A 17,165-nucleotide genomic window follows, 5' to 3' on the forward strand; every position below is an offset into this window, starting at 1 on the left:
TGAATAGTTTACAAATAACCCATAGGCTGAAACATATTTGTGCAAACCATTTATGTTTATAAATTACCGTAATCAAATTGGCAAAAATCCACACTTGTATGCAGAAAATTCTGAACAAAAAAAAAAGAGAGATAAATTCCTCAAATAAATTATTTGCTGCGAATATTTCCCACAACTCTAAAAGAGACAGACTACAGAAACTTTTCTCTCTCCGCTCTGTGCATTTGGTTTGGGTTGTGAAGAGATCATAGGGAATGGAGGATAGTTAAATGAGTGTCTCTAATCCTGTCTGCTCTGCTTCAACAGGCCCTTGTGTGGTAGTGCAAGAAAATATCGTGTTTTTTTTAAACTATTGTACATGTGCTGAAATAATTAATTGATGCCCTCAGATTACCAACCATCTGCAACTTTTCCTTAGATGGTAAAACCTATATTTTAATAACTGGTTTTCATTTGTATTGGATTTTAGGCAATATGCCTTTGATCACTTAAAATAAAATATAAATGACATTGCCCTTCAAACATCTCAGCGGCTGGCACGCTGCCACCTACCCATGGAGAGCACTCTGCACTCGTGTGTCCATTAAACTGACACTGTTAGGTAGATTAGGCCCCCAAGTTGAAGGGTTATTCTAACAAAAATAAATGTACAATACCTGATATTAACAAAAATATGTTCATGATTTTCTAAAAATGAAATGAAAATAGTTATTTGGGCTCTTTTAATTTAACTTAAACATTCTCCTGCAGTGTTTACCCCCTAACCTTTCAGCACTGGCTGGCTGTGATGTCATGAACATTAAGGCTCATGAATCACACTTCAGCTCCTGGAATGTTAAATCTCAGAAGTTTACACAGCATACTTGGCCAGCACCCATTACAGCTGGAATTTTTGATTAAGTGAGTCCATAAAAAAACACAGAATATTTATAATAGGGAATCCAACTGAAAATGTATGAACACGGCAGGCCCAAAGTCAGATGGGGCCCCTTTCTACATCAAAACGGGGTGCTTTGTATCCTCTACAGCACTATGAAATATACACTCTCTTCATCCATTCAGCACCTCCCTAAAACTGAGTCTCCCAGTTTCTCTTGTGGAGGCAGGGTTGCTATCAAGAATTAAAGTAAATGGAAGGAAAGAAGTGCGGCTCCCCCTCTTCCACCTGGCTTGGGACAGTAGCAGCATCTCTCAGCTCCCCTTCATACATAGCTGGTGCACAGAGCTCCCTCTCCTGTTTCAATCTTGTTTAACCAATGGGTACAGCGACATTATTAAAAAGGTATGGGGTGAGGGCACTGGGTGAGATTTAGAGCTGGACAGGAAATGACTTTTTTTTCCTGAGAAAAAATGTCAATGAACATTTTTAACAAAAATTTTCTTTGAAATATTTCAGGTTTTCATCAAAATATCAAAAACCTTTTTTTAAACAAATTTTGGCAATGAAAACTGAAACCACTTGGTTTTAAACCATGTTTCAGTTGAAAACTTGAAAAAAAATAGGGGATTGGGGGTGGAGGAAGTGTTAGTGAAAAAAACAAAAATTTCTACCAAAAACAGATTCCCGCCCCCCACATAAAAAATGGGTTAATCCAAAAAGCAATTTTCACCAGAAAAAAGTTTCAGTGAAAATCTTTTGACTAATAGTGAGAATACATTCGTTTCACAGCAATGTTTCAAGGGACATCAAGAATATACCCAAAAATGCAGGGGAGGGGCACCCTTCTTACTGATTGCATCTGTCTGTGCCTACAGCCTTGCCTGTGCAAGGAACTACAACATTATACTCTCTCAGTTGACCATTGACTTTGAGAGAGCCAGGACTTTATGCAAAATCTATGGACAATAAAATGTTTAAAACAACTCCACATGTGGAAGCCCTGGTGACTTAAATCGGAACTTGAAGCAGGGAGCACCAGCATCTAGCAAAATTGAGTCCTAAATATTTAGGCCCTGATCCTCAGGTGATTTTGAGTATTGTTGAATGTAGCTGAGAAAATGGGGGAAATACATAGCTTTATATCACCTTTGGTTCTCAAATCCACAGGGCAATTTAGAACTACTCTAAATTGCACCAGTTTGTAGTGGACCCTTGGTTCCGCCAGCTGGAGATTGACAGAATACAGCATGCTCTGAGAATGCCTTTGCTATCAGAGTTAGAAAGGGGTGGCATAGAATCAGCTGTGCTAGCTCTGCCCCGCTGAGGATTTCAGCAGAATCCAAAGAAATCTTCAGCTGCCTTTTCAGTGTAGATTTAAGGCCCCTTTCCAGCTCCAAAGTGGAACAGGCCTCAGTGTGGACCAGGATCTGGTTCTTAATATTTTAAATCTTTAGATAATGTAACACCCACAAATAAATAGTAAAGCTGAAATTTCACCCTTAACTCTCCACTCTGCACCAAGGTACTAAAAGGTCTAAAATAAGTGTGCAATAATACAATCCAGATAGTACACACTGCAAAGTCAAACCATTACATTGTATGTTATGAATGGAAGATATCTTCTTATTTTAACAGTGGATAAAAGAAAAGAAGTAAACATGTATCTGACATCACAACACAGGTAGCAACAGCCCGATTAAAGTCAAATTCTGAGCTCTGTGTACATGGTTATAAGTAGTGTAGTAGCCTCCTGCGCTAGAGTAGTCTGCACTGAGATAACCAACCATGAGGATGGCAGGGCCCAGCGTGGTATGCGGACACAGGAGATCTGTAGCTGTTCTTTGCATATTCAGTGAAGACCCATTATGAGACAAGTAAGGAGTTCATGCAAATAAGCTCCTCCCTCCTTTCTCCACCGCCTCATTCTTAGCAGCCCTCCATAGATTAAGATTCTAGTTTCTCCTGAATTGTGCACCTGCAGTGCAAGGGGAAAGGGCTAAATACCTCTGCTCCAAAAATAAGATGACTAATGCTTTTGAGTGCAAAATTTTCCTGACTGGCTGGTAGTGTGGGTGTCCTTCAGTATTATGGGAATTGATTTTCTCTCCTGGCTGACAGCTCTGTTTTGGAATAGCAGCATGTGGGCCCTTGAAGGTTCCCCTTGTCTGCCTGACCATCAGTCAAAGAGAAATCTCCCCACACCTCTAAGCACACACACAGAGGAAATAGGTAAAGCAAAGTTCACAATCAGGGCCTATCCATCACCAGCCTCCATGCCCAGCTGTTGTCAACCTTATATTGCACTCTTGGGCAGGCGAGGAATTGTGTAGCTGTGTAAGCATTAAGCTTAGACCACCATGGCTGTGGCACTCAGCTGAGCTATCCAGCTCTGAAAGGCACCATGCCAAAGAGGGAGATACAGCCAAGATTTGGTCTTTAGGCTATTTTTCCATATGTATATTATTTACGCTGCAGTTCTCAAAAATATATTAAATATAAGTACTTCAGAAATATCAGAGCTTATCATCATGCAATTGAATATAAGTTTCAAATTTTGAAAATCAGCTTTATTCATTCAATCAATCATGAGGGCTTTGAAATACCCATTACAGCCTCTCATGGAAATTGATACTCAGGCAGTTTTTAAATAATCATTTCTGATTATTACACTCTGTTGAGCAAATTCTTATTAGCTCACCAACCACTGACCTGATGCAATACATTACCTCTATACAAGCTCTTTGGGTGCATCATTTTAGTGCACTAAGTGCACATGGTAAAGTCATTTCAGTATGAAAAATTGCTTGGAAAAAATTACTATGTACATGTGGTAGATGGTTATAAAGCTCAACGTTTTGGCTTTTCTTTTCTTTTCTTTTCTTTTCAAAACACACCAAACTAATTAGACCACCCAAAGTGTGGAGTAATCATTTACCAAGTTTTCATTTTTAAAATAAAGTTGATTTTCAAAGTTACTGGTCTATAAAACAATTTAAAGTATTTTACTGGCTGACTGCCATTTTGTTTTACACAGGTATAATTTCAAATAGGTCAAAGTGATTTAAAAAAAAATCAGAAAAATCTATTCACTCCCATTCTGAAAACTTATTTACCAGGCTCTGAATTCTTGAAGACAAGATAAGTGATAGCACGGAAGGTTGTTATAGAAATAGGCTTTGGATTAGGTCCCCATTGAGAAATGGTTTTGACAGGTTGAAGGGATTCCCCAACTCACTTGTCCTTGCTTTGAAGGAAGAACATTGGCTGAAAAGACTGTGGGTATTAAAATGACTACTCATTTCTGAGAGGAATATAGATAATCCAACCTGCAGACAAAAACCTCTCATAAAACAACAGGTAAGATTCTGTGCTAAGCATCTAAGGCATGGCACAGAATTTAGCCTGGGAGGGGAGCTATGATGGCTTTAAACCACCTTTGCACATTTTCCAATCCTGGGCTGCTGTGGGGCTGGAGAGGCCCCCAGCACAAAGACAGCCCTGTGGGCCTGTCTAAGTTATAACAGCCTCCATGACTGTCCTATGTGCTGCAGTCGTGTCTGGAATCCCCACAGCACTGTGTGCTATCTCACCCCGCCACACACACACATACAAAAACACCTCTCCTGCCCTGCTCCAAGCACACCCTTAGACCAGGATTCCCCAAGGGGATACTCACAAGACACCTACCTATACGTCTGTCTTCTGCAGTGCCTACACAAAAGGAATCCTCCCCTTGGGGGAATCAGGGCTTTTGGGCGACTTTACGCCATTTCGGCATAAAGGGGACACAGCAGGGATAAAGATCACCTGGCATATCTACTCTGTTATGTTGTGATAGTTCTTAATTTGAGGGCAAAGTGTGACATTTCTCCTTTCCCCGTGTGATGCCTTCTCTACCCTCATTAAGTCGTCCTTCCTTCCTTCCTGCTTATTTCCCACAGCAAGCCCTTCCCAACCTAGGCAACTGTGGTGGGAAGCATATTGTGCTCTTCGTTGTAACTATTAGGGGCAGAATTTATCCCGATAAGGGGACACTGTATCCTGTGTGGCTATGGCCTTGGATACTGTGAGACAAAGTAAGTCTTGGAGAAGGCTGACAGTGAGTTACACTCAGGATTAAATTAGCCTTATGTCGTTGGTGTCTGAATATATGTATCTCTTCTAGTTAGCAGCCCAAACCTAGTCTTTGTGCCAAGCCCAAGTAAACAGACTGGAACTGGAATGGGGGATGTTTTATGTCAATGGGTGGTAGTGGAATCTTCCTTTCTAGAGCTACAGAAGAGCCGCTTCCTGGTCACTGTTGCAGCCTAAGGACTATAGGCGCATCTGCAACTGGTGCCTCTACCATACAAGGAATTTTGTTGTTAGATCAGCATAATATTCAATCCACCAGCCCCTCATGCAATTTACCACCAACATCCCTGGCAGAGTGGATAGATACCAAATCATGAGAGGCCAATTCTCTGGTCAGATTTAATAATAATACCTTGAACTTTAATGCTTTACACATAAAGGTTTCTATTGACTTTACAATGATGGGTGTCATTATCTTCATTTTACACATGGGGAAACTGAGACACAGAGTGATGAAGTGACTTAATCAATAACACACAAAAGTAGCCGTGCCCAGAACAGAACCCAGGTTTCCTGACTCCCACTCCTGTGCCTTCTACACTAGATGTTTCTGAGTAATACAAAAAGCTCTCTACATCACATTCCTTCCTATCCATATTATGAATGTCTGAAAAGTTCTAGAAGTTATTTAGTCTCATAATGGGGTTGCATCCTATATATAGGTAATGTACTATACCAAGATAAACTACTAAAAATACACTTAGTTCTTGAAAGATTCAATCTTTACTAGTTTATTTTTCAGGGCAGACACCTCTGGAATGCAAGAAATGCCACATGCTGCAGTGCCCTTAGATAAATTTATTACCAGTAATATATCTCACTTACAACTTAGTAATTGCCACTTTTCAGTTTAATTAAGAAGCATGCAAACACAAATTCTGAAACTTAAGGGATGAGCTCAAATTCCAAAGGGCTACAGACATATCAACGAAAATTAAAAATAGCAAAGGGACCATTACGTAATACAAAAGGATCTTTGCAAGAAAGTAATAATGTAAGCAAACAATGATGCTCTAAAAGTTCAACATAATATCTGCATAATAAAATCTTATAAAATTAGAAACGTGAAATTATTCCACTATTATCTTCTACCAAGGTAATTATCTCAAAATTGTCATGTGTAATTTAAACTATCAGCTGCCACTACATAATTTGTGGTATATTTTCTCAGTTCTGTACACAGTAGAATCTGGATAATCCTCAATTTGCTAATTTGCAAAATTTATAATCCACAAAAGAAAATTGTCAGTCTCTCCCTATCTCTCAACAACAGGTCTAATAGCACAGGCTGCAGTAAGCTCTCATGTTTCTGAAAGATCACTGTTTTTATAATATCATTATATTTACAAATTATACCCTACTTGTCAGACTAAATGAACAATGGACAATCTGTCCTACTGTATCCTTACTTTTGTACTGTATTTAATTCCCTTGCTAATTTGCAAAAAAATTGGGGATTTGCAATAGGTATCCCTGTCAGTAGTCAAATTAACAAGATTCTGACATATACAGCATCTATATCCACATGATCCACACTTATATTTAGATATTGTGTAAAATAAGTCCAAATTTAGGCAAAGACACAGGTGAGTATCCATATATTTCTTAAATTAAATATGTAATAGCAATAAAAAACAGTGCTCCAGGTTTGTTTCTATTATACTTTTAAGCTGTCATCATTGGAAGGATGATATCTGAAAATAAACTGTACTGAATTTTTTGAAAGACTGATATTTCGCTAAATATTTATGCAAAATGTACAGAAAATAAAAAAATAGAAATAATATCGCTCTAGTTATGATTTGCGTTAAATGCTAAAATGCTGTTTTTACCATGTTTTGTTTTCACTGACAGTTCATACCTAATAGTGAAAAGGATACAATTTCTGAACCAAACCTAGGTGCCACAGATGAAAATTTTACACTTTTACTTGTCTGATTTCACCACTTACCTTCCTCAGATAAGAGCTATCATATTTTTGATGCAAATTCCAATAATTTACATGTTTCAAACTGGCAGGCAGACAGTGTCTTCCTAGAAAAGTTGCCACCCTTGCACAATCTCCAAATGAAATGATATCGCAGGTTAGAAGGATACAGGAGATTGGATTACCTGTCTGCACCAGATCATTGTTTCTAGGAGATAATCTATAAATTATTAATCCTTCTAATGTTCTTGAGCAACGTAAGGAGGGCTGTGTGTGACCTATTTCAACCTCTTGTGCCGCTGTTGTGGGAACAGCTTTATTGCACAAGGGAAATTGGTTATTTTCAGTGGCCCCTTAGTTTTATTGAATTATAAATGTAATTTATTGCCTTTTCTTTAGATAATAGTTAGTTAGCATCTGTTAGAAGAACCATAACTGTTGATAATACTTAAATCCCAAACTGCAGGGGAATAAATGTTCTTTTGTGTCATTATACTTGTACTTTATTAAATTACATGGTTTCAATAATTCAGAGTTTTTTTCTAATGCTTCCTGCTTCACATCAGTTCCTACAAGATTTTACCAGCTGCATGGGAAAAAACAGATAGCACATCAAATCACATTAGGTTGCTCTCCCTTTCTGATCATGTGAGGCCCAAAGGTGAGTTAATTCAAGCCTTCCAGCTAATCTGAAACAGAGGTTGGAACAAATACTGCTCTGAGTTTATATAAAATTATTTATTTAGGTATAAACATTTAAAAAGATGAATTCTTCACCCTATAATAGTAAATAAAGAAGAAGAAAGTCCATCCACTCTGCTCTATAAAACTTCAGAATTAGGGCTGCCGATTAATCATAGTTCACTCATACAATTAACTCAAAAAATTAATTGTGATTAATCGCAGTTTTAATCGCATTGTTAAACAATAGAATACCAATTGAAATTTATTAAATATTTTTGGATGTTTTTCTACATTTTCAAATATATTGATTTCAATTGCAACACAGAATATAAAGTGTACAGTGCTCATTTTATATTATTTTTATTACAAATATTTGCACTGTAAAAATGATAAACAAAAGAAATAGTATTTCTTCTCCTCATAGAAGTACTGTAGTGCAATCTTTTTAATGTAAAAGTGCAACTTATAAATGTAGATTTTTTTTGTTACATAACTGCACTCAAAAACAAAACAATGTAAAACTTTAGAGCCTACAAGTCCATTCAGTCCTATTTCATGTTCAGCCAATCGCTAAGACAAACAGCTTTGTTTATAATTAGGGGAGATAATGCTACCCGCTTCTTATATACAATGTCACCTGAAAGTGAGAACAGGTGTTCCCCATGGCACTTTTGTAGCCGGCATTGCAAGGTATTTACGTTCCAGATATGCTGAACATTCGTATGCCCCTTCATGCTTCAGTTCCAGAGGACATGCTTCCATGCTGATGATGCTTGTTAAAAAACAGTGCGTTACTTAAATTTGTGACTGAACTCCTTGGGGGAGAGTTGTATGTATTCAGCTCCGTGTTTTACCTACATTCTGCCATATATCTCATGTTATAGCAGTCTCGGATGATGACCCAGTTTGTCTGTTTTAAGAACACTTTCATTACAGATTTGACAAAATGCAAAGAAGGTACCAATGTGAGATTTCTAAAAACAGCTACAGCACTGGACCCAAGGTTTAAGAATCTGAAGTGCCTTCCAATACCTGAGAGGGATGAGGTGTGGAGCATGCTTTCAGAAATCTTAAAAGAGCAACACTCCGATGCAGAAACTACAGAATCCGAACCACCAAAAGAGAAAATCAACCTTCTGCTGGTGGCATCTGACTTAGATAATGAAAATGAACATGCATCAGTCTGCACTGCTTTGGATTGTTATCGAGCAGAACCTGACATCAGCATGGATGCATGTCTTATGGAATCGTGGTTGAAGCGTGAAGGGACATATAAATCTTTAGCGCATCTAGCACGTACATATCTTGCAAAACCTGCTACAACAGTGCCATGCGAACATCAGTTCTCACTTTCAGGTGACATGGTAAATGAGAAGCGGGCAGTATTATCTCCTGCACATGTAAACAAAACAAACTTGTTTGTCTGAGCGATTGGCTAAACAAGAAGTAGGACTAAGCGGACTTGTAGGCTCTAAAGTTTTAATTTTTTTTCATTTTTGAATGCAATTATTTTATGTGCATAATTCTATATTTGTAAGTTCAACTTTAATGATAAAGAGATTGTATTACAGTAATTGTATGAGGTGAACTGGAAAATACTATTTCTTTTATTTTTACAGTGCAAATATTGATAATAAAAAATAAATATAAAGTGAGCACTGTGCACTTTGTATTCTGTGTTGAAACTGAAATCAATATATTTTAAAATGTGGAAAAGATCCAAAAATATTTAAATAAATGGCATTCTATTATTCTTTAGCAGCGCGATTAATCACAATTAATTTTTTTAATCACTTGACAGCCCTAATCACAATTTACATTCTTACAAGTAAAAACTACATCAAAGTCATTTGTAGTGAATAAATATATAAATAATATATTTTACTGTATTGCACCTTTCATCCAAGGAGCTCAAAATACTTCACACATGTTGCTATGTATTATTATCTCAGTTTTAAGTGAGGAAACCAAAGCACAATAGTAAAACAACTAGCCCAGAGGTCCTAATAAAGTGTATCATTAGATAACACCCTGGTCTGAGTGCGTAACATTTGGCAAGCCAGGTAGGACATGATGAACTGCAAAAAACCATAGAATTTGTTGTTGTTGCCCCAGAAAAATATCTTAGATGTATATATCGAGCAGCCTCATTGTAGTGATAACAGAAAAGTGATTTCAAAACATGAAAATTAACTCTGGTAACCAAGGAAGGAAGGACACTAGAAGACAGAAGTGGTGACCAAATGGCACAGCTGAATACCTAACTTTCAAAAGCTCTCAGGAAAAAAAAATAGAAAATGTTGTTGCTTACAACTACTGTAGCTGGTAATAAGGTTTAGGAAAACATTCCTATAAAGGTGGGAAAATATTTATCTCAGCCAAAAATAAGCATCTATGATCCTGAATCTCTGTGTGGGGTCAGCGTCTGTCCATGCTGAGCACATTGCAGATTGGGGGCCTATGAGAGGTTTGTGATTCCTGGGACAGAGTGCAGTAAATCTTCAAGGAAAAGTCATTTTGCTTTAATTAATAAAAAGAGTTATTTGAATAGCAAAGAGTAGGAAGAGTCAGATTATCGGGGAACGTCAAGGCTACTAAAGCTAAAAGATCAAAGTGTACAACCCACAGTACGCTAAAGAATACAATTGAAATTTTTTTTTAAATAATCAACTTTAAAAATGCTAAAAATAATTATTTGCTGAAATTACAATTAAAAAAAAATAATTAAGTTGAACCCTAGCAAAAATCTGGCATTCTTACTTGTTGAAACCAGTTTAAGAGAAACCAATTTTTAAAAATGGGAGAAATAGGCAGCCCTTACCAAAGGGATAAGTTAAGCGTTAGCAGTCTGGCTCATGAAAGTGAAAGTAAAATAAAAATCTACAATAAGCCATAAATCATGAAAGCCATAATCAGGGCAGCTAGCTCAGGACAGAGCCTGAGCAGGGCCGGCTCCAGGATTTTTGCCGACCCAAGCAGCAAAAAGAAAAAAAGGAAAAAAAAAAAAAAGCCGCGATCGCGATCTGCTCTACCGCCGCCGCTTCTATCTTTTGGTACGTCTATACTTACACGCTGGTTCGGCGGCAAGCAATCGATCTTCTGGGATCGATTTATCGTGTCTTGTCTAGACGCGATAAATCGATCCCAGAAGTGCTCGCCGTCGATACCGGTAATCCTGCTCCACGAGAGGAGTAGGTGGAGTCGATGGGGGAGCCTGCCTGCCGCGTGTGGACCCGCAGTAAGTACCTTTAAGTTCGAATTAAGATACTTCGACTTCAGATACGTTATTCACGTAGCTGAAGTTGCGTATCTTAGTTCGAACTGGGGGCTTAGTGTGGACCAGCCCTTTGGCGGCAATTCGACGGTGGGTCCTTCGCTCTCAGAGGGAATGAGGGACCCGCCGCCGAATTGCCACCGAAGAGCCGGACATGCTGCCCCTCTCCGTTGGACGCCCCAAGCACCTGCTTGCTGGGCTGGTGCCTGGAGCCTGCCTTGAGCCTGAGTAGCAGGAGCCTGCTGAATAGTGCTCTTTGCAGAATCAGCAACACAGTATTGCTAAAATTAAAAGTAATTAAACTGAAAATGATTTAGTAAACAAGTAGTCCAAGTTACGAAACCACTGTTATGGTTCAAGAAGAAACATAGCTAAGCAACCTCAAGAAAGGGAGTATGCTAATTGCAGAAAATCGGAAAATGACAGTACTTGTGACCATAGTTTCACATGGGGAAGCAAAGAACACTACCTTCATGGACGTCATGCAAACTTGTCTCTGTGACTGCTCGACCAGAGTCTACTCCCAAGGAGACTTTTCATACCCCATGTACAGCGACTGGGCTTTTGAGAACAATACGAGAGGCACATACTGGGCATGTTCAATGAATTCTTCCAGTATCCTAACCAAAGCAGCGAACTGTTTTCTGGTGCATTCAGTCAACCAGGGAAGAAATACAAGGTGATTTCAAATTGAAGACTTTTTCTACCTAAGGTCTGAAGAAGAGTTATCAGAACTTCTGGGACAATTTTCATTATCATCTGCTCTGCAAAAGATAGTAAAACGGGAAGGGGCAAAAAGGAAGATCCCATAAACAGAGCTACCATCCGAGGAGCTGACCATCAATGGAGACAGCTTGTCCTGCCAGAAGCAGGCTATTGTTAGAGAATCGCTACCCTTTAGTTTGTTTGTTTTAATTTTACAATATGTAGTAGGATATAACTTTGTATTTTTCTATACTGTAAAACCTTGACTGAATAATTGAAATATAGAACATAAAGTACTTTTAATTTGTTGAAGCACAACAAATGGAAAACATCCTACTCAAACAGAAAACATCAAAAGTTCACTATGAACATCACCCCACTTCTGTCCATGTCAGTACAAGAACTGAAAGTATAGAATAATAGGTGAATATATTCCCACCATTAACTGCTGCATAACTCAAAGGAGGACAAAGACTTTCACAATATACAATAGCTATCAAACAAGCCTACCAGGATGCAACATTTACACAGAGGTCTAAGTTTGAAGCTAAGCATATGCTTCTGTGTACTTCAGGGCAGAGGAAGCAGATGGGAGCCCACACTATTCATTCATTTCTGATATAAAATATCACACAATGAGGCACCAGCAGAGAAGAAGGGCAAGGAGAACAAACTCACTAGAATGTGGAACTGGGGTTAGAGGATGAAGGAGGAAAACAATCCATTAACCAAAACTCCCACTTGATTCTGTTATCAGTGCTCTTCATGATTCACTTTTAATTCAAGATGCAGTAAAGAAGATCTGGCATTGCAGAAAGCTGCCCTTTGTCAAGATCTTCTCATTACGTTAGTTTGAAAGCTATGTTTGCTTTAGAGCAGGCTTGTCTGAGCCTGACATGAAGACAAAGATCATCCTCTTTGGTGCAGCTATTAGAAACATTACTGAGATCCAAAGTTCAAAAGGGTTTTTAATTTTTTTTTCCGCATTTTTCCTTTAGTCTCTAGAAAGTTAGACACCCTTTTTGTTTAAAATAGTTTTCAAATACTTTTTTTTTCTCTTTTTCATACCTGTTTTCCCTCCATTTAATATAGGAAAGAATAGTTCTCAACCACTTTAACTCACAATATACAGCATTTTACCTCATCATAGATGCCATTTTCTGCCCTTGTAAGCCCCCATTAAAGTTAACACACTTGGGGTTTGATTGTACCAGATAAACAGAGGCTTGAGTAAAGGACAATGTGAAGTGATACTGCCCCTGGGATTGCTTCAGGTGGGATTGTGTCACAGGAAGGCACAATCCTATCTTGAGTTTCTGGATGCACAGTGGGTGTGCAGACTGCACCCACCTTGAACCTTTCAAATGGTAATCCTTTAGGATAGGGAAGCCTGTTCTTCTGGTGCAGCCAGCCCTCTCAGCAAGCCCTGGACTCCTCCCTGCCCTTTTTGAGTAATGCAAGACTCCCAGGGCACCTGACAAGAAAAGTTCCTCATTCTTCTCAGGGGTATACATGGGGTGAGAAGGTTCCACTCTGTGTATCAGTACATGTGCACTTTACAGTCTGGCCCTTAATGAGAATCATGCAAGAATGCTGAAAAGCAGAATTTGGGCCTAGCTTTGTACACCTGCATCACAAATTATATCAACAGCACTCTGACAATAGTGTTTGCTAGTTTACTACTACTGCAGAGCCAATAGAAGACAAAACTTTACAGGTTATATCAGGCCCTCCGGCAGCAAAACCTCTGGAAGGGAGACAGAAAACCTAGGAACACCAGAAGGTTTACCTTGTAAACTGTTCAACTATTGCACCCCTCATAAGATTTGGGGATCAGGGAGGAGGTAGGACTTTGTACATTCCTTGTAAATAAACAGGATTTCATCAAAACAAATACCAGACTCCATTGTCAATTTCTACTCCCAGCTGGAACAACCTGCAGGGCCCCAGACTTTGACTAGCCGCATGGTCTAAAGGAGTAGCATCATGAAGGCTTTTCACAAAATAAAACCAGTTCCCTTAGATCAAATTAAATGCAGAAAATCCACAAATGTGAGATTTGCAAACCATTTTATGAATATTTTGCACAGTCCCCTACTACATATACAGTTATATTAAATAGGCTTTGGATGGGATATAAACCCACATGTTTCAGTGCAGCAACAAACCTCTAAATATAAGGGCTTAGAAAAAAAATATTGCCTGTAGGCAGGTTATTCCATAACTGTCAACTACAAGATTTGTTGTACTTCAAGGAGAAAGGATGGTCCAGGGGTTAGGGCAATAACATAGGGCTTGGGAGACCTGATTTCAAGTCCCACCTTTAACACAGATCTCCCATGTTACTTTGGGCAAGTTATTAGTCTAAGTACCCCATCTGTAAAATGGGGATAAGAGTTCTTCCTTGCCTCATAGTAGTGTTGTGAGGCTGAATACATTAAAGATCACAAGATACTCTGGTAATGGGGCCATGTAAATACCTAAGATAGATAAACTTGGAGTTTTGGCTACTGTCAGATACATAATATTGGACTAGTTGAACCACTGGTCTGATTCAGTAAGGCTATCTCTATAAACCAGTGGTATCCACCAGGCCCAATTTCAATCAAAGCAAATAAACTGAGGCTCCACCTCCATGTGTGCTAGAGGCATTACCCATATATGTCAATGATTAATGTTGTAGCCCTGTTGGTCCCAGGATATTAGAGATGAGGGTCAGATGAGCTTGTTTCTGTGCACATGGCATATCCAGATGTGGAAAGACTGATCAAATGGAGAGTGACCTGTGAATCTCCCCACTAGACCAGTAGCTCAAGGGAAACAAGCTCAGGGCCAGAATAAGAAGGCAGGGGACAAGGGAAAGCCTCACCCCATAAGTGCCTGGTTCCTTATTTTGTCCTCTCACATAATTGCCAACAAGGCCCTGAGGCAGCCACCTGCTCCTTCTCCTCCTTAGGGTGACCAGATGTCCTGATTTTATAGGGACAGTCCTGATATTTGGGGCTTTTTCCAATATAGGCTCCTAGTACCCCCTCACACGCTGTCCTGATTTTTCACACTTGCTGTCTGATAACCCTACTCCTACTCCTTCTTCACCCCAGCAGCTTTGTATTAACTGGGCACCATTACTGAGTGGGAAAGCCCTCCTGGTAAGCAAGAAGAGTCCTGCAGGTCTCTTAGCTGTGTGAGAGTCTTTAGGTGGAGCTGGAGCTAGCACACAGGAAATCTGAAATAAAACCCCATATGGCCATTTGCTTTTCAATCCCACCGTGCTGTCAACATTTTCTTGTCAGGGTTGGTGAATCCCACAGGACTCTTCGTCGCTTTTTACAGATCCAGACTAACATGGCTACCTCTCTGATACCTGCTAGGAGTGTGTACAAGGCTGTGGGGTAGCCAAGTCCATGGGAGGCCCCTCAGGGCTCCAGGGATACATCTCTACTGGAATGGAGAGTACAACCTCAGGGATTCAGGCCAAGGACAGGAATCTGCTGGGCCAGGAGTGGTGGAACCCTTGGGGCTCCAGAAGGCAGGGAAGGGGGGGAAAGGTCCTGCGGAGCTCCAGGGTGGGCGTGTTACTGGTTTTTGCAGAGGTGCCTGGGGGTGCAGGTAGGGGTGTCAGTCCCTCCAAATTGTCTTCAATAGAAGATGAAGCTGTTGCCTAATACGATGCTAATCACAATTTTGTAGCAAGTGCAGACAGGGATTAGTCGTGTTCAGCCTCATGTCAGACGCCACCCACAGGTCCGCACTGACCGCAGAGTCGTGTTCAGCTTCAGGCTAGCTAACACCACCTCATTTTCTAGGGCAGGGAAACTCTCCGGCCGTCCAGCTCGGGGCAGCTCCTTGCCAGGGAGGTCAGAGCGGGGAGTCCCTCGGGGCTCTGAACTCGGAGCTGGGGTTCCCTGGCACAGGTCCCCGTTAGGAGCTCTGTGGAGGTGGGGGGAAGGTACTAGCTCCCTGACAGCTTCCCGGTCGGCCTGTGGGCCGCAGCCCTGCGCCCAGCAGGCGGAACCAAAGCGCAGCGGCCTCAGGGCGGAACGGGCGGCGCTGAGGCCGCTGTGCCCGGGCGAGAGCAGGGAAGCTGCACACGTGACTCCGCGCTGGTCGCTCTCTCCTCCTCCCCCTCCGCTTCCTCCCGGGATCCAAGATGGAGTCGCTGAGTAAAGCGGGACAGGAGATGAGCCTGGCGGCCTTAAAGCGGCACGATCCCTACATCACCAGCATCGCCGACGTGACCGGCCAGGTCGCGCTGTACAGCTTCAGCCCCAAAACCAACGAGTGGGTAAGTGGGGAGCAGGATCCTGCCGTCTCCCGTCCCCTAGGAGAGCTACAGATCCCTCCCCACGCGTTCCCCGCGGAGGAGAGCTGGGCACGGGCCCTCCCCCTTCTCCCGGGGAGTGGACACCGACACACACACACATCCCCCATCATCAGCGCGCAGATATCGCCACTGACCCGCCCTGCCCCTTTCCCTGGAGAAACGGAAACTCCCCCCACCAGTGCGGAGTGGCAGCCCCAGCACCCCCCTTTCCCCTCCCGCCCCCCTCGGGACAGGAAGCCACAGGGTTTCGGGGCCGGTCAGATTGTGGCACTGTGGTTTGCGGGGTAGGAGCTGTGACGCTGCGAAGTTTGAGATCTTCACACCTTCCCTCCCGCCAGCAGCTCGGACTCTTCTTAGGCTGTGGAGACCATTTAAATCAGAGGAAACATCAGAAAGAGTGAAATGGAATGTCTGATAGGAAAGAACAGACTTTCCTTGTGACATTGCTTGAATGTATAAATATCTTCTTTCTGTGTGTTCCATTCTGTGCATCTGATGAAGTGGGCTGTAGTCCACAAAAGCTTATGCTCAAATAAATTCATTAGTCTCTAAGGTGCTACAAGTACTCCTGTTCTTTCAGAATGTATGCTGTTATAATTGTAGCAGGTATTGTAGTCTTGCCTGTTGCCCTTTATACTCTCACTGCTTTGTTTGTAGATGAGTGTGTACACACCTTTTTAGCTGTCGTTTTCCACTAGCTGGTAATGTTGAGGTTCACAAAGTATGGAATTTGAGAAATGTCGATAATGACTGTTCTGCTTAAATACAATTTCTGTTTCATTTCAAGAACGTTTTTCAGTTTTGAAAATAAAGGCCATCTATGTACACTACATTTCTACAAGTTAGTATGAATGTAAAGAGCTTTGGGGTTACTTTTAAAAAAATCTTGTCAAAGACACACAGGCTTCCAATTACACGATTGTAACTGAATAGCCTCTGGCCTCTGAGATCTCAGTCCTGCAAAAATTTAAGCATGTGCGTAACTTTCCACATGAGTAATCCAGTTGAACTCAGAGTTGTGTGCAGGAGTCAGATGTTATTTTGCAGGTGGTAAACCATAAGGGTTTTTTCTTTTTAGATACGTTTTAATGTATAAAACAAAGTCTGAAGAAGTGAGTTTTTTTACCCATGAAAGCTTATGCCCAAATAAATCGGTTAGACTTTAAGGTGCCACCGGACTTGTTGTTTTTGTGGATACAAACTAACATGGCTACCCTTTGATACTTAAAGTCATGGT

The 17,165-nt window shown here is 40.7% G+C and overlaps 1 protein-coding gene across 1 annotated transcript in view; it reads left to right on the top strand.

Annotated features, from left to right (window-relative positions):
• The first annotated feature begins 15,716 nt into the window (after positions 1 to 15,716).
• DCP1A (decapping mRNA 1A) overlaps positions 15,717 to 17,165 on the top strand; it is a 51,465-nt gene continuing 50,016 nt past the window's right edge. The window contains exon 1 of the mRNA XM_034776449.1: positions 15,717 to 15,889. Coding sequence (XP_034632340.1) covers positions 15,755 to 15,889 — 135 coding nt within the window. The 5' untranslated portion in view covers positions 15,717 to 15,754. The remainder of the gene's footprint in view (positions 15,890 to 17,165) is intronic.

The sequence above is a fragment of the Trachemys scripta genome, chromosome 7 (assembly GCF_013100865.1).
Source record: "Trachemys scripta elegans isolate TJP31775 chromosome 7, CAS_Tse_1.0, whole genome shotgun sequence".
NCBI lineage: Eukaryota > Metazoa > Chordata > Testudines > Emydidae > Trachemys > Trachemys scripta.